Source organism: Neophocaena asiaeorientalis, unplaced genomic scaffold (genome assembly GCF_003031525.2).
Source record: "Neophocaena asiaeorientalis asiaeorientalis breed wild unplaced genomic scaffold, Neophocaena_asiaeorientalis_V1.1 scaffold671, whole genome shotgun sequence".
Lineage (NCBI taxonomy): Eukaryota > Metazoa > Chordata > Mammalia > Artiodactyla > Phocoenidae > Neophocaena > Neophocaena asiaeorientalis.
In genome coordinates this window covers 793,303-816,325 of record NW_020175533.1, presented here as the reverse complement: position 1 = coordinate 816,325, position 23,023 = coordinate 793,303, and the positions used below count along the sequence as shown (strand labels likewise).

General features: G+C 37.3%; 2 protein-coding genes across 6 annotated transcripts in view; one reads left to right on the top strand and one right to left on the bottom strand.

Annotated features, from left to right (window-relative positions):
• Window positions 1-11,272, bottom strand: part of GTF2E1 (general transcription factor IIE subunit 1) — a 36,159-nt gene extending 24,887 nt beyond the window's left edge. Inside the window, exons 1-3 of one of the 5 annotated variants that reach the window (XM_024769301.1) lie at window positions 9,954-10,082; window positions 7,534-7,617; window positions 5,084-5,561 (exon numbers count right to left, since the gene is read on the bottom strand). In XM_024769301.1, coding sequence (XP_024625069.1) covers window positions 5,084-5,531 — 448 coding nt within the window. In that variant the 5' untranslated portion in view covers window positions 5,532-5,561; window positions 7,534-7,617; window positions 9,954-10,082. Of the gene's footprint in view, window positions 1-5,083; window positions 5,562-7,533; window positions 7,751-9,953; window positions 10,091-10,136; window positions 10,203-11,213 lie in introns of those variants that run through there. The other 4 variants (XM_024769303.1, XM_024769299.1, XM_024769302.1 and 1 more) reach the window with 4 other exon arrangements.
• RABL3 (RAB, member of RAS oncogene family like 3) overlaps window positions 10,412-23,023 on the top strand; it is a 38,403-nt gene continuing 25,791 nt past the window's right edge. Inside the window, exons 1-2 of the mRNA XM_024769304.1 lie at window positions 10,412-10,469; window positions 16,005-16,096. Coding sequence (XP_024625072.1) covers window positions 10,424-10,469; window positions 16,005-16,096 — 138 coding nt within the window. The 5' untranslated portion in view covers window positions 10,412-10,423. The remainder of the gene's footprint in view (window positions 10,470-16,004; window positions 16,097-23,023) is intronic.

Below are 23,023 nucleotides of genomic sequence, written 5' to 3'. Positions count from 1 at the left end.
CCGGGAGAGGGTTTTTTTCTTTTTGTGGTTTTTTTTTTTTTTTTTTTTTTGCGGTACGCGGGCCTCTCCCGTTGCGGAGCACAGGCTCCGAACACGCAGGCTCAGCGGCCATGGCTCACGGGCCTAGCTGCTCCGCGGCATGTGGGATCTTCCCGGACCGGGGCACGAACCCGTGTCCCCTGCATCAGCAGGTGGACTCTCAACCACTGCGCCACCAGGGAAGCCCTGTTGGCTATTTTTAAGAGTTATTTATTGGACACATTTTAGAGTCAGTTTTTAAAGACTTCTTTTACACTAATCCTAAAATCGACCTGACTCAAAGTCTTTTCCCTGGAGCCACACAAAAGCTGAATCTCCATGAAAGCTATCTTATCTTCCCCAGTACTCATTTAAAACATTCTGGAAATCTATATGGCCCTACATTTATTTATTACTTTGTAAGATCCTCCAAAACCTAGAGTATAACAGACATGTGTGTGTGTATCCACACACATTTGATGAGTTGAACTAGATAATCTCTTAGCTCCTATTTATAAGATTGTATTAAACAAACATTTATAAGATTCCTTTTTTTAAAATTTAACTTACTTCAAAGTTTATTTAAAATGGGATCCCCTGGTCTCTAGGTGAATTCAGTAATAGGGGCTCCCAAACTATTTCTAATTCAAACACCTAACAATTTTACCCAACCCACAATAAAACTACATTGCCTTATGTGCCTTTACAGAAGCTATAAAACTATATTTTTTCACCTAATATTCCCACTGCTGAGAATCCTTAAGGAAAAACTTTAAAAACAAGAATAAAATGCTACATATACAAAAATATTCAAAGTGTCATATCTATACCAGCAAAAAAAAAAAAAAAAATACAAACAAAGTGCCCCAAAGGAGTGGAAAGGAAAACAGGAGAGAAAATCACACCTAAAAACATTTAGAACACTAGATAGAAACAGGAGAGTTGGTACATTAAGGGACCAAGAGATCACAAACTATTCTTGACTATGACTGTAATTATAAATAACACGTAAAAGGGTAGTGGTTTTGTCGTAATTTTTTCTATTCAAAATTTTTTCTGGCACCATGGTTACATAATTTTTAAATTAAAAATAGAAAATATAAAGCTATTTCCATATCATCTAACTTTAACACCTAAAAAGAAAATACAGGGCTTCCCTGGTGGCACAGTGGTTGAGAGTCCGCCTGCCGATGCAGGGGACGCGCGTTCGTGCCCCAGTCCGGGAGGATCCCGCATGCCGCGGAGCGGCTGGGCCCGCAGCAGTGAGAGGCCTGCGTACCACAAAAAAAAAAAAAAGAAAGAAAAAAAAAGGAAATACAATCTCCCCCTCCCTTTTGGGGAAGCATGTTGCTGAATTTAACTCAGAAGTGTCATTAATGAAATCACTGTGGTTGAGATTGCTAAAGTAGAAATGCTAAGTCTCTTCACATGGTCAGAGCCTTGCTAAATCTAAAACATGCATTTATGAACCACAAGATGCTATTCTGCTGATTGATGGATTTCATGCCATGCTACCTTTGTTCTGATTACATAAGACCCCCATATTTCAGAAAATAAAACAGCTGATTTTGCCTGATTAAGTTTCTGAAACCAGGGACTAGTGGGCAAAAGCTAGGCTCTTCCATTTTAATAAAATTAGCAGGTAGATGGACCTAGAGACTGTCATAAAGAGTGAAGTAAGTTAGAAAGAGAAAAACAAATACCGTATGCTAACACATATATATGGAATCAAAAAAAAAAAAAAGGTTCTGAAGAACCTAGGGGCAGGACAGGTATAAAGACACAGACGTAGAGAATGGACTTGAGGACATGGGGAGGGGGAAGGGTAAGCTGGGACGAAGTGAAAGAGTGGCATGGACATATATACACTACCAAATGTAAAACAGCTAGTGGAAAGCAGCTGCATAGCACAGGGGATCAGCATAGCACAGGGGATCAGCTCGGTGCTTTGTGTCCACCTAGAGGGGTGGGATAGGGAGGGTGGGAGGGAGACGCAAGAGGGAGGAGATTTGGGGATATATGTATATGTATAACTGATTCACTTTGCTATAAAGCAGAAACTAACACACAATTGTAAAGCAATTACAATAAAGATGTTAAAAATAAAATAAAATTAGCTATACATATCAAGCATCAAACATTGGGAGAGTTCAACCCCAGAACACCAAAGGCAAAATCTAAATGGAAAGTATGGAAAGAATCTACAATTTTCAGGAAAAAGAGAGGCGGGGAGGGAAAAGCTATAAACTGAAGTAAGAAAATTGCTGGTTTATGTGTGAATTAATGCCGGTAAAACAATTCTTGCTGGACCCAATTTCCTGAGCCCAGAATTCCTGGATACTCATCTAGGAGTCACTACTCTCTGTCCAGTGGCAGAGTTGCCCATATACTTGAGTTAAGAACTTTTCATCAGGGAAGAAGTAAAGCCTAGAAGGCTTCAAATCTAATTCCTAAATACCCGCAATTGTTAATATAAACCTAACAACTGTTGACATTGGAATGGAGATAGAAGCCCATTAGATACCTCCATCACTGGTCAGAAACACCATCAATCTCCAATAGCAACCAAGAAATAGAACAGCTTTGTACAGCACTGGCTTCGAATGAAAACTGTAACTATTAATTTAAAGAGAGAATAAATATTACAGCAGAAAAACTTCCCTCCTCCTCTTCTGATACATATACCAAATGTTTACTTCTCGTCTTCTTCAAAATGACGGGGAGAGCAATGAATACTGAGCAAAACAGGAAGGGAACAGAGGGAAAAAGACCAAGATTTCTAAAGGGAATGTATCGAAGAACAAGGGAGAGTTGTCAAGGTACTAATAGTGGAAAAACAAAACAAAACCAGACTGACAAGGAGGTTGGGGGGTCTAATATCACCCAATTATCATATTCTCTCTGTAAAGGAAAGTCCAAATGAAAAACCAAATTATAATCAAAAGGCAAGTATATTCTCATAAAGAGTGTTCCCAATAATTAAGAATTTTCAATCATGGTATCTCAGGCTTCACTGAGACATAACTGCCAATTAAGTTGATTATTAGTGCTGGCTGATCAAGGCATCCTCCCATGAGCGATACCAATGTAAAGTGACTTATTCTTGCTCTCCTGAACCCCTTCTTTCCACCATCATGTTGACCGTAACCCTCACATTAAGAAAACAGTCTCTGTTCAGACTGGCCACAAAACAACTGTTTCAGTTTTAGCTCTGTTTCATAATATGTTTTCATGCTCCCTACCCTATCTCAATTCCCTCACACAAATAATCTTGACTATATTTGGTCAGGCCATCTCTTCCACAAGCCACCTGTTGATTACAACTAATTTCATTCAGACACAAACCCTAGGTAAAATTCGAAGAGCATCATGAATCAAACTCCTAAATACTGATATATAAGTAATGGGATAACTTCCTTTTAGAAACTTTCATGAAATTAAATAAGAATTAAGTGATGCGTAAATGTAGTAGAAGCATATTCCTTTAGATTACCCTCTCTGAGGGACTGGATAACACCTTCACTGCAGTCAAGAGTGACGAGGATGACCACTGTAACACCAACATCTGCAGAAAATCAAAAACCAAAACCCAGAGCTCCTTAAAGAAATCTGTTAGAGTGAATAGCAAAAATCATGAGACTTTTCTAGTCTATTTTGAAAGAGCTCCAGATATAGTCTACAACCCTCCTCTATAGTACACTCAAGCAATTCTTATACTCAGGATGGCTAAGATTTTCTCATAACCAAGACCTCTCCTAGTTAAGCCCTTTCAAGGTAAATAGTTAGGTTCAGACAAATTAAACATTTAAGACAAATGTGAATTCTTTAAATGAATTTTCATCCAAGATGACTGCTTCACAGTAAATAAGGGGAAAAAAAAAAGTCATAGGCCATCACTGCTCTTCTTGTGAATAATCTTAATTGATATCAGCATTATTTCCCATTAAAATTTTTTTAAATTCTTTAAAATGTACAATATATATAACATATACAAAATTAAACATGTACACAAACTTGTAATTTTTTTATAATAAAACATTTCATGTGTAAAAGCTTAAGTTATATTTTTCAGATAGTTATTTTAAAGTCAGATCTATGAACTAAAAAGTAACCTATACTCCTGAATTCAGCCATAACAAAGGGACAATCTAACTTAACAGCTGTGATTCTTTCTACAGATTTTTACAAATTTTTAACACAAAATTGACCCACTTGAGTAATTAGTAAAACTATAGTCTCTTTTCCAGTTTACAAATAACAACATAACTATACAACCTAGCACTTTAAAGTGTCCCATGTTAATGTTAGACATGTATTTTTAGAAAAAACATGCTTTGTAGATTCTGTGTTGATTAGAAAAATCCTTAAAACTAAAGTATTTAATTAAATGAAGCAATTTATAACTCCTGTTGATGATTCGCTTCCATTAATGAATGGCTAAGAAACTAAACATCTATTGTTAACTTGGAAAAAGTGCCCCTCTTATTTCATCTGGCTTTTACTTATTTTTTAGGTCCCCGCTGTTTAAACTTCTTTGAGAGGCCTCCCCAAATCCACATTAGATGCCCTAGTTATGTCCTCCTGATAGCACTTTGCACTTCCACTAACAAAGCATTTAAGTTCTAATAATACGTATTTATTATAACTGTCTGGCAGTGACTGGCACAAGTAGGTACTCAAGTATTTGTTGAATGAAGAGTTCAAAAGTAAACTTAGTAAAGTCAGAATAGCCTCAAAGTGGTAGAGAAAGTCAACCCTTTAGATTAGGCTGCAGTTGTAAATAAGGGATGGGGGTAGAAACAGAGGTAGAGGACTATGGGTAAAAGAACAGTCCATGGATGAATACTCCCTTGTAAAGGAGAAAGGCTTTGCAACAGCTTCTAAAAGTAGTATGACAGTCAAACAGGACATTAAGACTAAGAATGACTGTATGCTTACTTACACCAATATATCCATTTTATAATGATATATATGATCAGTTTAAAAACTAGATGAATCAACTTAAGAAAAAGGTTACATACTTTAAAAAGTTACTTAAAAGATTCATAAACTGGAACAATCTCACCTGTCATGGGATCAAAGAGCTGATTAGCTTCTAAATCTGTAAAAGTACTACTACAGACGGGACATTTGAAGGAAGCCCGGTTGGTGGAATCTCTCTCATCAGTTTCAATCCTCCTTCTCATGTGGTCCAATTTATATTTTACCACATTAACAAGAGTACGATAATTGATAAAGTAGTAGTTGTGGTGAGTGGTTTTCCCATCTGCAGCAGTCTCCACCCTCATTCTGCACTTGATGAATTTGTCTCCCTTTAAATTATTCAAGACTGATCGAAGTTGCTTCCGATCAAATTTGAGCAGCTCCAGCATGTCCTCCTCTTTCACACAGGGGTTTCGGATCAAGATGTCCAAGGCCAAAGCATGCTCAATGCCATAAAACCCCCGGATCACATACTTGGCTAACCGCTTCAATGCTGCAGGAACCTCGGTGAGGACATCTGGATCTGCCATCTTTAGCAGCAAACTTCAACTTTAAATGTACTGAATTCAGGAAAAAAAAGAGAAAATTAGCTAGGCATAAGGACAAAGTAATCATTTTAAATCTAGAATAATCAACCCATTAGGTAGTTGGTAATCGCTATTCTTGGAGTGCCACAAAGGTACTTACAACATTGTTTTTAAAAGACTTATGATGCTAAGCATTTAACAGAGAACAAGACTTTCCTCCAGAGTACACAAAAGATTACACCTTAAAAGCTTGACATATTTCTTAAATGGTTACTTTCAATGACTTACTGTGTGTTTAATTCCAAAAATTAACATTACTTATAGCAATGATATACTATATCAAGCTCACTTTATTTCAGAAAGAGAAACTCAAAAATCTAAACGAAGTCTCATTATTCTTAATGCTACAGATCTTTGGGAATGCTGGGAAAAAAAAAAAAAACCCTGAGAAACTTAGCAGTTAGCCTATTTTTTTAAGTGCCTTTATTTCTTTTCTTGAGTAAAAATTTTCTACCAAGATAGATTCTAGGATGTTTTACATAGTCATGCTCTCACAATAAAATCACAACAAACCAATAAATGCCTAAGTAATCACCAGCTGGGATGTTTGGCAAAATTACTGTTATAAATCTGAAAGAAATTAACAATTATATCCAGACAGCTTTACCAACCTTGAAAAGATAAATGACCAAGTAAGCAAATGCTATACGGTTCTAAAAATCAGTAACAACAAACACCAAGATATCCTTAAATACTGGATCCCCTGCAGGACAAGTAGAAGCTAACTGTACCCAGAAAGCTGTCTTCTAGAAGCCCAAACTGGCATGGGCTAGACTTTCATGTGGTTGTTAAAAAGCCTGGGATTTGGAATTAGAGTCAGATAGCCTTGTTTTAGTGGCTGTGTGATCCTGAGCAAATCCCTTAACAACTTCAAGCCACACTTCACTCTCTGAGAAATAAGGATAATGTCAACTACTTCAATGAGGTTGTTGTGATGAATAAATGAGAATGTAATGTGCTTAGGAAGCACCTGTTAATAAAGACACCATCTATATCAATTTAATACATCTCAAACTAAAAACAGCCAGGCACACAGACTATATCATACAGACTATATCAAATGAAATTACCCTACACTATAAGGAAATTTTTAACAGCCTACTGAATTATTTCCATAGGGAATCATAGTGTTATTAATACTAGTTTCTACTGAATCTTTTATTTAAAATCAGTAGTTATCAACCCTATCACCCTATTTTATAAGAAACAGTTTTATATCCACAGTACTATTCTAAAAAGATATTCCTAAATAACCAATGAATACACATATGGTGGGGGAAGGGTGGTTATAATACCCTACCTTTAATAAAGGAAAAATAAAAGGAAAGTCAGTTATATTTTGGATTGTGAATACTCAGGCATGACTATATATAAGAGATAACAAAGGAGCACCTAGGTCCAAACCTGTGGTCCTAGAGCCTTCCTGTCATCCCAAGGCTTAAGGATGCCAAGCAAGTGCCTGGGTTCAACACCAAAGTAGTAGTATAACACACTGCCATGTGCATTTTATTCTTTCCAATTTGGCCTATACACTGAACTTGAAACTAGTTTTGGGGTTTTTGTTTTGTTTTGTTTTACAAGGTCAACAGTTGGCAGAACACAATATGTGGCTTTGGAAACAGACCAAAGGATGGTAGACAAATGTCAAAATAACCTACTTTTCCAGTATTATTTCCTACTATTGTACTCCCCTCCCTGACCTTCCACCCCATATACTCCATTTTCCAGGCCAATGGTTCTCAACCCTGGCTGTAAAGCAGAATCATCTGGGGAGCATTTAAAAATACCCACCCTGGGCCCCATTCCCAGAGATTCTGTTTCAGCTGGTCTGGGCAGGTCAGATTAGGCATCACACTAATTTTTAAAGCTCCTTAAGTGACTCTAATATACAGAATAAGTCCCTGACCACTGTTACCAACAAACTGGGTACCTGACTATTACATACCTGGCCAAAGCACATCCTGCATGGGGAGGGCCCTGTGCCACATCATTCAGCCTGTTACCTTTGCCTGAAACACCCTAGGGGGCCCTAAAGATTTGAGAAAGGGAGTGACATGAGGACTCTGCAGTCCAATAGTTTTAGGTTTTGAATCCCAGTTCCACCATTTCTTAGCCTGTGAACCTGGAAAGTTCTCAGCTTCAGTTTCATCAGATTAACAGTGCCTTCCTCATAGAGTTGATGTATGAGATTAAATGAGATAATTCATGTAAAGTGTTTGACTTTCAAGGCTGGCATTGTAAGAGTTCCATTAAGTACTGGCATACATAACAAGACTCCCTACTTAGAAAAGTGACTCTTACAACAATTTGAGAAATGGGCTGAAGTAAGTGAAAATGGAGGCACTGTGGAAACATTAAGAGTGATAGTAATCAAACCTAAACTACAAAAGACAAGAAAAAATTACAAGAAGACAGGATGAATGAAACTTATTAGAGGAACAAAATCAAAAGGACCCAATAATACATTGGAAATGGAGTTACAGAGTAGGAAAATTTTAAATAGCTATTTGGGGTTTTTTTCCCAAATTTTTATTGGGATAAAATATACATAACATAAAATTTACCGATTAAGTATTATTAAGCAGACAGTTCGGTAATGTTAAATACATTCATAATGCTAACCAACTATCACCACCAACCACTTCCACAACTCTTTTCACCTTGTAAAACTGAAACATTATACCTATTAAACAATAACATATAGCTATTTGTTTTAAACCAGTGTAACTAGAAAAGTACTACTATGAGAAACAGGTTAACACCTGAAGAGGAACAGGTTTGGAGAAACGAGGCATTCTTTCAGTTTTAGTTGCTTGTCTTTGAGGAAATAACACAGAATATTACTGTGAAGATATCCTGCAGGTGGCTGAACAAATGAAACTGGAACTCAGCAAAGAAGTCATGCTGTGCCACCTTGTTCAAAATCTCTACACTCTAAAATCCTCCTTCCTGAACATTGTGTTCTCTCCTTCACTGCCTCTACTCCCCCAATTATGCCGAATCTCCTCAATCTCTGGATTTCATAATACTGAGATGAGAGGTCTCAAACTGGTAGCCTGTGCCACATCGTTTGACTCAAAGAATGTTTTGAAAATTTTCTGAATTTGCGGTTAACATTAAAAATCATGAGCTTTCACATCAATTTCAATTTTTTCAGGCCCTCTTGAGAACTGCAAATATCTGCGGAAAAAAAAAAAAAGAGCGACCATGTTCCCACATGAAAACAATTAGCTAAAGAGCAGCTGACATTTTTAAACAGGGAAGGAGCTTGGCTGGCCTCTGGAGACTTTTCAGTGTGTGACCTCTGGGGGCCAGGTCTTGTTGCTTCTTCTTAGCCTCAGAATCTATCAGTCACCTCCCAGCCTCACCTACCACCCTACAGCCCAGACCCCCAAAGGCAAGTTGGTTTTGCTTTTGAACCCTATGTATTCTAATCATACAAACACCGGGCAACAGAGTTGGAGAAACAAAGTTGAAATGAATGCATTTTCTGTGCTTGGTCTACCCTCCTCAGCTTCATCTCCGGCCACACTGGCATTCTCTCAATTCTGTGAGCCACACATGCATTCCCTACTTCCAGGCCTTTGCACATGCTGTTTTCTCTGCTCCCACAGCTAAGCCCAAAGTCCCTTCTCCTAATCATCCTTCACATCTCAAATGACATTTCCTCAGAGACACCTTCTCAGACTTCCCTTAGTGGCTCAGAATGATCCCCCCCCACTTCACATGTTCCCATAGTTCTTTCCCCTTCTTCGCTGCAGTGAATAGACTTATACTTTCTCCATGTCTACCTCGGAGACCAGGAGATTAATCTTGTTCACCACTGACTTTCCAACGTGCAGCACAGCTCGTCTAGTACTTCCATAAAACTTTCAATAGGTCTCGTAAAGCACCTTTTCTTCAAACATGCCCACCCTGCCACCTTCCCTCCAATTCACTTCCTCCACTGCAGCTTCCAGAGTACAAAAAGATAGGGTATTGGAAACCCTCTTCTTAAACTTCAAATGGTTTTAAGGAGGTGAAAGCATCAAATTCGTGATTGTAAAGGATTATGCTGACTGCAGCGTGTATTAGAAGGAAGGAGTGGATGTGGGGAGTCCTGTCAGATTATTTCAGTATACTTCTATTCCAGTTCCAGAAGAACTTGGATTCTACACAACCAACTGGCTTTCTCGGCTACCATATTTCACGGTATTCTCCACGCCTTCATACATACAGTGGCATATCACCGCGAAACCTCCGGACAAGCTGGCCTCCACGAGCCCGGTAATGTTTACCTCCTCCCCACTGTGACACCCCTAGATCCGCTCGGACTCTACCAGCTGAGTCCAGAGGCCACACTCGGCGCAGCCAAGCCCGTCCTACCCGAGGTCGCACATGGGCCGCTCCGGGTCAATAGTTCTTTGGAAACCAAGAAGAGAACCGAGTCAAGAGAGCAGCTAAGGGGGAGGAGACTAGCTATGGAGAAAGGAGCGAAAAGGAGAGGACACCCTGAAAGGCGGCGCCGGGCCAGGGAACCGAGAACAAGGAACAGGGAACAAGGTTTACCAAAGCGAATCCTCGAACACTCCCACTACAGCTTCCCTCAGCGCCTCAACTACTGGTTTAAACGAGCCACGCCACTTGTGCGACAAGGAGAACGCCCTATTCCTGCGACCAGCTTTAGAAACCACCTGCTACTTTTAACTAGGCGGGCCAATCAGCACAGTGAGGCCTTCAATCAAGACAGTCACGCTCCTATTGGCCAATGACATTGAAGATTCCGCCTTCCAATCCCAGCTCTGATTGGCCTATAATCCCGGAATAGGCGTTAACCTCAGGAAGGCAGTGGCAAGATGGCGTCCCTGGATCGGGTGAAGGTACTGGTGTTGGGAGACTCAGGTGAGCCGCTTAACCCACCTCTGGGGCTCCCGACACTTTTGAGTTATCCGAAAATCCTCCCCTTTCACTCTCCCTTTACACACACACCGACTAACTGACTCCGGCCCGTGGCTGAATTCCCTCTCAAGGCCTAAAGACTACACTTCCCAGAGGACTTTGCTCAATTTAACGGAGTGGCGGCATCGCACGGGTGGGGGGCGCGTAGCCGGGGCCTTTCTCTGTTTTCGCTGGTTTCTACGTCGGTTTCCAGGGCGACCGAAGCCTAGTGATCCTTTGTTTTAAAAGATCTGCGGAGGTTGAGTGTTGTACTGGGCGCCGTGCTGAGACAGAAGTTCGGACCTTGCCTTTAATAGATTTTGTTAATTAAAGAAATCAAATGTGCGCTAAGAAGAATGACACTGTTCCAAGTGCTTTGCATATATTAACTCATTTAATCCTGAGATCAGTCCTATTATCCCATTTCACAAATGACAAATCTCTTTTAAAGAGATGTAAATGACAGAACTAGTTTGAGCCGGGAGTCCACATACTTAGAACACTAACCCATATTATTTCGTGAAGTAAAACAGGTAGACCTGTTTTAGTCTCAACTGCGCTTCTTTTTTCTTTGTTCTCTTTAATCTTAATTGAAAAACTGTTATGTGCTAGGCTGGAAGAAATAGAAAAAATAAGATAAGGGCCATTTTATGAAGCAGCTAGGACTTAATGCTGAGCCCAGTTTAATCCTAGTGTTAAAATTCTTACCTTGGACGCTTGAGAACAGGAGTTGAAGTCTGTGTTTCTATCTCCCCTTCACTATCCTGTTTCTCATAACCCTCCACTCCTAAGCTTCTTAAGAACTTGGAATAAATGTTAACCTTGCATTTCATAGATGTGCTTTTCTGGAGTTGACCTTTGGATGTCTGCTTGAGCAAAGACGTTGTGTCAGATGCTTGGAGGTGGAGAGGACATACCCCAAAGAGCTTGAAAACTAGCCTTACCAAACTGAATAAAATTGGTGGGGAGAGGAGGTTGAGAACATTTTCACATTGCCTGAAGATTATTTGCATTGCAAAGTATTTTACAGAGAGCATTATTTAATATTCCCTTCAGAAAGTTGCATTATGAAATTCTATGAACATAATCCAATTTATGTCAACTTTAGCATGAAGTGGTGCTGAAGTTAATTTAATAAAAGCACTCAGTTTTACAGATAAAGAAAGCAACAGTGGTCTAAATGGGCTTCGTACGAGTATCACCAAGTAGGATTTAGAAGAATCCAGAGCTAACACAGTTCTTCATGATATGTGAAGTGGGTGCTTTCTCTCATTTATAATTACCTTTCTATTGCATCTAACAATCGCTTCATGTTACATCTTGTTCAGACTAATCGATTTATTTTTTTCCCAAAAAAATTATTTCCCTATTATAATACATAGCAAATGCTGAATTGGGTGCTGGGGATATAACTGTGGAATCAATGCATTACACAACAGCATTGAATTGGCTGCTGTATTAAATGTGAAAAAGTGATCAGGCAGTTAGTAAGCCTTTTAAAATTATTATTATAGTTTAGTTGTAAAACAGAAGACAGAGCTATGCCCACCAGGAAAGTGATTGATCTTGTCACACATTCACTGATGTTAGGCTATATGTGCAAAGTCAGTTATTGTCTTTTTATCAGTTCCCTTTTAACAATGATTTGCTGTCTTACAAGTTAGAATATACTTTTTACATTTCATCTGCCTTTGTATTTAAACTTCAAAGTTTACTTTTGAATAAAGGCTCATTTCCCCTGTGAAATTTTGAGGATTTCGCAAATATATAAAGGAATGACTAGGGATTTAGAAATTTGTTTGTATCCCATAGAGATATTTGATAATTTAGTAAGGAATCCTGAAAGTCTCTCTAACATGCACATACTCTTTTCTCTTTGTTCCTTCATATGTAAGGGATGGGCTTAATACATTACCAGCTCTGTTTGGAGCTGGCATTTATTTGATTATATTGAACTTTTTTTCCCCAGCAAATCAAGTGCATTCTTTTGATCTAAGTTAGTTCTAATGATGAAAACATAGAATCAGAATTTTCCAAAATTCTTAAAGTTAACCACTATCCTTGGCACTTTTGTTGTTCTTACTGTTTAAAGTTCATCCCACGTTAGCTAACTCTTATCACCCAATGCAGTTAATTCATGGAGAGCTATACAATATTATTACATAGAGCTGTTTACTCTGACACAGTTAAGCTTAACTAGAATTTCAAGACTTGTGTCAAGCCGATAACTAAATGCCTAGTTATATTCCTCCAACATAAACAAACCTACATGCAAACACAAAAATCAACAATATGCCCTAAAGGCCATAGATATCAGATGAAATGCAGTAAATAAAATACAAAGCTCACTTTGAGTAGTCAAAAACCTTACGTGCCTGTATGTAAAAAAATAAAAGGAATGAAAGGGAATCTGGGGAAATGTTTGGTTCAATTACATGAGCAGCTAGTATATGAAGAGGTCATGTAAATTGACAACAGTAAAACCTAGTAGATAAATGGGCGGAGCACATGAATAGATAATTCATAAGAGAGGAAAAACAACTGGTTAGCAAAGATGAACATAATGTGTGTCTTTACCAGAAGGTAAAGAAATGCAGACTAAAACAAGATGTCACTATTTTTTCTCTTATAAGCTAACAAAGATGAAAAAGCAACTACATACTGTTGAGGTGCAACAAGACCTGCAGGCTTATGTGTATGGCGGGTGGCATAGTAACCAGATAAACGTTGTCAATGTATATCAAGAACTTTCAATGTTGATTTCGGTTTACATATTAATTTCACTTCTGGGAAGGTATACTAATAAAATAATTTTAATTTTAAACGAAAGTGTAAACAGAAATCTTTTCTTAGCATAATGAAAAGTTCAAAGCACCTTAATATAATGAGAAAATGGTTACATAAATCATTATGTCTCCTCTCTGAACTACTATGGAGACATTAAAAATATTTATGAAGATTCTGTAATAACATGGAAATTTTTAGCCACTAAATAAGTACTAATTAAGGCCCTCTCTGAGTACTGGAAATAAAAAATGAGTAAAACCCAGTCCCAGGCCTCAAAGAACTTAACATCAAGCAGAGTGAGTAAACTCTATAAACAAGCAAGTGTAATAGTGTATTTTAAGTGCTGTATAGAAAAATGTACAGTGTACAGCGGAGATGCAGAGGATGGTGGGTGATGTGCTTAGTTCTACCTGTATGGAGTAAGAGAAGACTTTATATCTAGAATGATGCTGAGTCTTGAAAGATTAATTCACCAGGCCAATGAGAGGGAAAATGGAAGGAGAGGATGTGTAGGATATTTCAGACAAAACCAGCTGTGTAAGCAAAGGCTATGTTTCATTGTTTTTAAGTACACTGTGTAATATATTCACAATAAAAACCTGCTTATAGAAAAACTCTGCTTATGAATTTAAATCTACATTATTGACAGTAGTGCTCTTTGGGTGATTTATTTTCTTCTTTTTTTCTGTACTTTCTAGATAGACTGTAAATAAAACTTTATAATAAAAAGTGATAGATCCATGCACAGTAATGCACACAAAGAGATCGGCTAAATTTTTGATAACAACTAGTGACGCATAAAGATTCACCAACAATGCTTGTTATAATGGCATCCCAGATATGTTAATTGAATGAGTAACTCTACACATAAATGTACAGGGATAGCTCATTCCCTTTCCTCTTCCTACAGATCTCAGAATACTAGCCCTAGCATTAGTAATTAGATTATCCTAAACCCAGGAGATCTATAAGAAAAGAAAGTGCTGTCCTACTGAATGAGAGAAGATATTTGCAAGCAACATATCTGATAAGGGGCTATCCAGAATATATAAAGAACTCATACAACTCAATATCAAAAAACAATCCAGTTAAAAAATAGGCAGAGTACCTTAATAGACATTTTTCCAAAGAAGACATACACATGAAAAGATGGTCAGCATCTCTAATCATCAGGGAAATGCACATCAAAACCACAATGAGATATCATCTCACACCTGTCAGAATAACTCATCAAAAAGACAACAAATAACAAGTGTCGTCGAAGATGTGGAGAAAAGGGAACCCTCATGTACTGTCAGTGGAACTGTAAATTGGTGCAGCCACTGTGGATAACAATATGGAAGCTTCTCAAAAAATTAAAAATAGAATTACTTTATGATCCAGCAGTTCCACTTCTGGGTATTTACCTGAAGAAAACAAAAGACTAATTCGAAAAGATGTATGCACCCCTATGTTCATTGCAGCATTATTTATAGTAGCCAAGATATGAAAGCAACCTCAGTGTCCACAATAGATGAATGGATAAAGAAAATATGTGTATATATACACATACAGGTGGACTATTAGCCATAGAAAGAATGAAATCTTGCCATTTGCGACAACATGAATGGATTTAGAAGGTGTTATGCTAAATGAAATAAGTCAGAAAGACAAATACTGTATGATCTCACTTATATGTAGAATCTAAAAAAAAAAATGAACAAACAAAATGAAACAGACTCATACAGAGAACAAACTGGTGGTTGCTAGAAAGGAGAGGTGGGGAGAGGGGTGAAATAGGTGCAGGGAATTGAGGTACAAACTTCCAATTATACATAAGTCACAGGGATGTATTGTACAGCATAGGGAATATCACCAGTGGTACTGTAATAGCTTTGCATGGGACAGATGGTTACCAGACTTATTGTGGCGATCATTTTGTAATGTATTTAAGGGTTGAACACCTGAAACTAACGTAATATTGTATGTCAACTATACTTCAATAAAAAGAAAAGACAAGCGCTGTCTATGAAGTTAAAGGGCCATGATGTAGAAGAAGAAGAAGAGTTGTTCTCCTTTTCCAAAAGATAAGTCTGGGCCAAGTGGTTGACTGCTTTCTAAAAATCACTGTATGGGAGAACTGGAATATCTAAATATGGAATTGTGAAATGGTGAATCCCTGTCACTGATAATGTTCAAGCATAATCTGAAAGACGATCTAACAGGGTCTGTGGAAGGGGCCTCTGCATTGGTGGTCAGGATAGAGGAGATTACCTCTAAGATATGTTAAGATTCTACAATTCTAAAATAGGCTGAATAGATGAAATCCTTCCAAAGGAAAGGGATTAGTTTATTTGAAATTGCCCTGGACCAGTAGTTCTCAAAGTGAGTTCCCTGGATCCATAGCATCAACATCACCTGGGAATATGTTAGAAGTGCAAAATCTTTGGGTTCCATGGCAGACCTGTCAAATTGGAAACTCTGGGGACAGGACCCAGCATTCTGTGTTTTAACAAACCCTCCAGAGGATTCTGATGCTAAATTTGAGAGAACCAGTGTCCTTAACCATCTTCTCTTTATCAATGAAGCTTATTAAATCATCGGTATGGTATGAACACCCTTTAAACAACCATGCTTTATATATCATTATTACTGCTTATTCTCAGTCTTACTTTTGCCATAATATATTTCAGCATGTCTTTTAAATGACTAGAGTTCTTGTATCTTTTACAGGTGTTGGGAAATCTTCCCTAGTTCATCTCCTGTGCCAAAATCAAGTGCTGGGAAATCCATCATGGACTGTGGGCTGCTCAGTAGATGTCAGGGTATGTGTTTCTTATATTTTAGTTTTTCAATGCCATATTAAAGATAACTCCTTCAAATTCATGATCCAATTACAGCCCTGTAGTCAAGACTAAGTAATAATAATAGCTGGGTTTTATTAAACACCTACTTTGTGCTAGATACTATGCCCAATGTTTTACATGTCTTTGCTTACTTAGTCTTTTTTAAACTGTAAGATATAGCTACAAAAATTAAGGCATAGAGAAGTAAAGTAATTTGATCAAATCATTCAGTTCATAAGAAGCAGAGTCAAGATTTGATCCTAATTAGTCTGATTCCAGAGACTTCACTTTTAATTACTATACTGTATATCTAGAGTTCACTTAACATGCTCCATAAATCATTCTGCTCAAGGCTTTCCCACTAAGACAGCCAACTTTTGGCTAGAAATATAGTGTAAAGGCAAAAGCTTCTGGAGCCTTATATCTAGGTCATCTGTTCCACATCACATTTAGGAAACCCAAGTGCAGTTTCCACTGAATTAACTGTCTTCCCAGATATTTTGGTCTTGCTAATTCCAGCTATTCCTGTCCAGGCCTCTCTTGTAGTAGCATACCTCTCTCCATTGAGTTAAGAAATAAATAAGGAGGAAATAGCAGTTAACTAGATTGACAGTTATTTTCCTTCAGTTCCTTGAACCTGTTGTTCCACAGTCTGCGATGTATATTGCCACTGATTAGAAATCCTCTGTCAGCCTAAGTGGTATTCCTTTTTAAGGTAATTTCTTCTCTCTAGTTGCTTTAGAAAAAAAATTTTTTTTATAATCTTTGATGTTCTGTAGTTTTGCTAACCTACATCTAGGGGTGGATTAGTTTTTAGTCATCCTACTCAGAAGTTGTACGCCTTGTATATATCTTCATTTTTCAAAATTTTTAGCCATTATCTGTTTGCCTTACCTCTTTCCTTCTATCTTCTTCTTTTGAACTTCTATTGGATTTTTGTCCTCCATATCTTTTAATTGCACTTTCATGTTTTCTATTGTTTGTTTCTCCGTGGTGCATTCTGGATGATGTACTCATATCTGCCTTCCAGTTAACTAAGAATCTCTTCAACTATGTGTAATCTGTTTTTTAATAAATCCACTCAGTTTTTTATTTCAGTAACTGTAACTTCTAATTTCCAGATGTTCCTTTCGGTTCTTTTTCAAATGTCAAAATTTTTCAAAATATTCTGATCTTTCATTATATTTTACTTTTTATTTTAATCATATTCAACATAATATTTTATGGTTTCTTTTGGCTTGTTCTATTTTTTTTCTGGGTGGGTGACAGATGTCCTACTTGCTATATATGCAGACTCTACCTCATGGAAATGTACCTCTTGTGTGGTTTGTAATTCTTGAAGATGACCACATCTTCAACAGGATTTTTTTTCTCCTCTTCCCTTTTGAAGTCTTGTATGCTGTGTTGTGAGAGTACAGTGCCTTTCATTTCTGTTGCTGCCAGAGCCCTAGCGATTTCAGTGATCCTTGTAATTTCTCAGCTTGGAATTTCCATGCAATCTTGATAATGTAAATTTCCCCCAGCATCTGATTGTGGTTTCCATTTTTTGTGGATCTTTCATCTACTTTCTACAAGGTCCCTGACAGAAAGTTTTTCCTGCTTTCCTCAGCCAGTGGACAGAGTTTTTCCTATTCTCTTTCACTGACTGGGCTGCTCATCAAGGGTCCACATTTCAAGAAGGGAATCTGTTCTTTGTCACTCACCCACATATACTCTTGCCTTAAAAGCTGGAAAACAGACCCCTATTCTTGGCTGGGCACTAAAACTTTGGGAACCAACCCCTGAAGTTATATCTGAATCTGGGTCAGCTCGCATTTCATACTCTTTAAGTTTTTCCTTCATTTCTAGCATCTGGGGAATTTCCTTTTTTTTTTTTTTAAGTGTGTCCTTTTTATTTTTAACAAATATTTTTATGACATTTCTATGAGTTTGAAGTCAAAGGGGACCTGTCTATATCATTTCAGCCTACTATGTTCCCAAATTCTTAGCTATGGAAGAAAAAGAAACTAGATAATGAATTCAGTGGCAACTTTATTTAAGTTTGGGAGACCCAATAATAAGCTCTGGACAAAATTTCCCTTTGGACTTTTCTAGCTCCCTTTCTGTGAGAAAGCTTAACATATTGAAAAGAAACTTAGATTTGAACTCCCACTTCCTGTGTCAGTCGCATATTGCTTTTGCTTCTTAAAGAGAGACTTAGACTAATCAGTTTACTTCTCTGAGCCTTAGTATGTCATCTGCAAATTAGAGGTAAATAATACCTGCTTTATCTAGCCTACAGGTTTGTAGGGAGGATGAGAGAAGCTTAAAAGGTGTGAAGTTAAGGTCTAGTGCTTTACAATTTGAAGTAGAAATTGAACTTAAATTCATTTTCCTGCCCCACCCACCTGCCCCTCTTATCTACTCAGAGCCCAGTCTGCTCATGTAATTTACCTTTTGTCTTATTTGGGGTTTTTTCCCCTTTTCTTATTGAATTGGCTAAATCCCCAATACAGTGTTAAGTAGAAGTGGTGCTAACAGGCATCCATGTCTCATTCCCAATCTCACGAAATTTTTAATGTAATACCATTAAATATGGGTTTTGCTATAGGACTTTTTGTAGATATACTTTATCAGATTAAAGTTACCTTCTCTTTCTATTTCAATGAGAGTTTGAACCAGGAACTGGTATTGGATTTTATCAGGTGTTTTTGCATGATAATCATAATTTCCCTGCTTTATTTTGTAACTATAGTAAATTATTTTGATTGATTTTTAAATGTTAAACCAACTTTGCATTCTTGGAGTAAATCCAACTTGGTCTTGATGTATTCTTTTCATATATCACTAGATTCAATTTACTAATACTTTTTTTTTCAAATATTTGTATCTAAATTCATGAGGAATATTGGCCTATCATTTTCCTTTCTTATAATCTCCTTGTGGGATTTTAGTATCAGGATTATGCTAGCCTCGTAAAATGAGTTGGGAAGTTTTACCTCTGTATCTATTCTCCAGAAGAGTTTATGTAAGATTGGTTTTATTTCTTCCTTAGGTATTTGGAAGAATTCACAGTTAAAAACCTCTGGACCTAAAGTTTTCTTTGTGGGAGTTTTTAAATAACATTAAAGAAAATATGAAAATGACTATTTCTTCTATATCAATTTTGACAACTTATGTTTTTGAAATGATTTGTCTGTTTCATGTAAATTGTCAAAAAATTTGTTTTTATATCCTCTGTTGTCTTTCAATATCTGTAGGATCTGCAGTAGTATTCCTTTTTTCATTTCTGATATGGGTAATTTGTGGCCTTTCTCTTATTTTCTTGGTCAGTCTTGCTAGAGGTCTATCTAGGACCAGTTTGGGGCTTTGTTGATTTTATCTATTATATGTCTGTTTTCTATTTTATTAATTTCTGGTTTTTTCTCTATTATGTCTATACTTTCTTTGGGTTTAATTAGCTGTTTTTTTTCATAACTTCTTGCACTGGGTAGTTGTTTCATTGGTTTTTTTCAGGCTTCCCTTTAGAAAGCTCTAAGCCTCTAAATTTCTATCTAGGCACAGCTTTAGCTGCCTCTCTGAAATTTTGTTCATTATCATTCAGTTCAAAATACTGTCTAATTTCCATTATGATTTCTTCTTTGACTCATGGGTGGTTTAGAAATGTGCCACTTAATTTCCAAACTTTGAGAATGTTTATTATCTTTTAATTATTGATTTCTAGCTTACTTTCATTGTGCATAGAACATGTGCTGTATGATTTCATTCTTTGAAATTTGATGAGATTTGCTTAATGCCAATTTTGGTAAATATTTCTGTGCACTTGAAATGAATGCATATTTTGTAACTGTTGAGTGCATTGTTCTAAATATATCAATTAGGTCAAGTTTGTTAGTCTTTTTGTTCAAATCTTCTCTCTCTCTCTCTCGACTGATTTTCTTTGTTGCCTGTTTCATCAGTTGCTAAGGAATGAGTATTATAATCTCCAACTATAAGTGTGGATTTGTCTATTTCTCATTTTAATTCTGCCCATTTTTGTTTATATATTTTGAAGTTGTTTTATTAGGTGTGTTCTAATTTAAGATTGTTTAAACTTCCAGAAGGGTTTAACATTTTATCATCATGATATATCCTCTGTATATCCAGTAATACACTGTACTTTGAAGTCTATTTTGTCTGGTAATAAAACAGCTAAATCCCACTTTTTCCCCCAGTTTTATTGAGATATAATTGACATATAACTTTGTATTAGTTTAAGGTGTACAACAAAATGATTTGTTATATGTATATACTGAGAAATGATTACCACAATAAGTTTAGGTAACATGCATAACCTCACATAGTTACAATTTTTTTCTTGTCATGAGAATTTTTAAGATTGTGTTCACTAATGAATGAATGGATAAAGAAATTGTGTTATATATACAGTGGAATATTATTCAGCCATAAAAAAGAAGGAAATTCTGCCATTTGAAACAACATGGATGGACCTTGAGGGCATTATGCTAAGTGAAATAAGTCAGAGAGAGAAAGACAGTTACTGTATTAGCACACTTAGATGTGGAATCTGAAATAACCAAACTCATGGAAACAGAGAAGAAATTTGTGGTTGCCAGAAGTGGGGGTGAAAGGGGGAGAGGGGTAATATGGGTGAAGATGGTCAAAGGTACAAACTTCCAGTTATAAGGTAAATAAGTTCTGGGGATATAATGTACAACATGGTGACTATAGTTAATAGTATTATATTGTATAAACCAACTTATTTTTAGTTAATGTTTTGTGGTGTATCTTACTTCCATCTCTTAACTTTTGTGTTTCCTGTACTCTTGTATTTACAGTGTATTTCTTGTAAATAAGATATAGTTAAATTTTGCTTTGATAAGCAGTCTGATGTCTTAGGTTTTTTTTGTTTTGTTTGTTTGTTTGTTTGTTTGTTTATTTTGCGGTACGCGGGCCTCTCACTGTTGTGGCCTTTCCCATTGCGGAGCACAGGCTCTGGACGCACAGGCTCTGGACGCACAGGCTCAGCGGCCATGGCTCACGGGCCCAGCCGCTCCGCGGCATGTGAGATCCTCCCAGACTGGGGCACGAACCCGCGTCCCCTGCATCGGCAGGAGGACTCTCAACCACTGCGCCACCAGGGAAGCCCTGATGTCTTAGTTTTTTAATTTGATTCTTGGACCTTGCCCCCAGATATTCTTTTTTTTTTACCATCTTTATTGGTGTATAATTGCTTTACAATGGTGTGTTAGTTTCTGCTTTATAACAAAGGCCCCCAGATATTCTGATTCAGAGTTATACATGATGCCCAGGAATCTACATTTTAAGAAGCACCTGAGACAATTCTGGTGCAGGTGAACAGTGTTTTGAGGAACACTGGGTAGGATGTGGAATCAGTTTTCCAAGTAGATATGGAAGTGCTTAATGACAGGACTTAGAGAGGCAAGACTATGAATCAGATGCTGACAGGGAGTTAAAAGGTATTAAGAGTAAGGGAAGAGGAAGGGAAGGGAGTATAGCTAGATGGTCCAAAGCCTCATGCAAGGTATTTCCTATTTTTTAACTCCAGGGTAATTCAAATGTGGAAGAGTGAACAGCATCCATCTGAGAGGGCAGCAGGAGAAGTTTTGTCTTCAGGGTAGAGGCTGACATCAGTTAATAAAATGAGGTTGAGGATAAGAATATAATGGAATTTTATATAATCATGGAGTAAGTTTCTAGGAGAGAAGTGGAAAGATTTGGAAGAAGGAAACAATTGGGATTGAATAATGGGTAGAGGAAGCAGAAAGCAGTTTGGGAATCAGAATATGAGAAACCAATTAAGGACCCAAAGTATATGGTAACTGAGGATAACAGGTCTTGAGTGTAGCTGGTAGCAAAATTTCCAAAAGAAACTTTGTCTTAGCAGCCTCCTGTATATGAAGGTAGAGACTCGGGGTGTATCTGTAAGGAGTGCTTCTACGTATGTCCCAGATTGCAGATCAATATGAGTTTAGTTAGTTCCCAAGAACCCTGACCAAGTTTTAGAAGTAACAGTAGCGGTTTCCTTTGGAAACTCCTGCTTTTGAAGAAAGTGAAATTGAAGTTCCCTTGAGTTATCTTATGAAAGACTGCTGACTTTTGAACTCCCTCCATAGTTCCAGGGAACAGTGGGGAGGACGTAAAACTGCCCAAAGGGAGACTGGAATAAAGGCTACAGTAGTCGAAGACAAGTGTCATGTAATAATGTGACGGATTTTACTGGAATGAGTGTGTTACTGACTTCTTTAAAGCCAGACTGGCCTGAATTGCATTACCGTGGAAGAGTTGGGCATGTGGGGCTGAAAGTGATCTTGCTCTTATTACTCTTCATTGAATTGGGCTGGTTGATCTGTCTTCTTTGAGAAAAATGCATTTCTTGAGTGACAACATAAGTAAAAGGCATTTTTAAACAATAATCTTAAGGTAAGTTCTGATAGACATGTAAATTATATTGACTGTTGTAATAAAGTGAACAGTTCTTCCCTCTAGCAAGGATGATTAAATCTGATAAAGCCTTTACCTAAATAACTTGAAAGAACACTTTCTGCTGTAGCAGCTTTTATATTGCAATTACAGCTTCTGTGTTACTGAAACCTGAAAGGGGATCTCCAGAATCAGTATAGATCCATAAATACACACTCTTCAGAACTCTTAAAAACAGTTGCCCCGTTTAGCTCATTTCACATCCGTTAACAGCCAACTAAAAATAGAGATGGTAAAGATGATAATGTAATTGTTTAATTTCAAGTACTGGGTGAAGCTAATAAGCTTAAAGTATGTACTCAGTAATTATTAACATTTTGGATTTAGTATGCAGTGCAGAGGTGTTCATAACTGAACTGAAGGGAAGAGAGAGAAAAGTTTTATTTTGTGGTATTCTTCATTCATTGCTGTGTTCTAATTTTG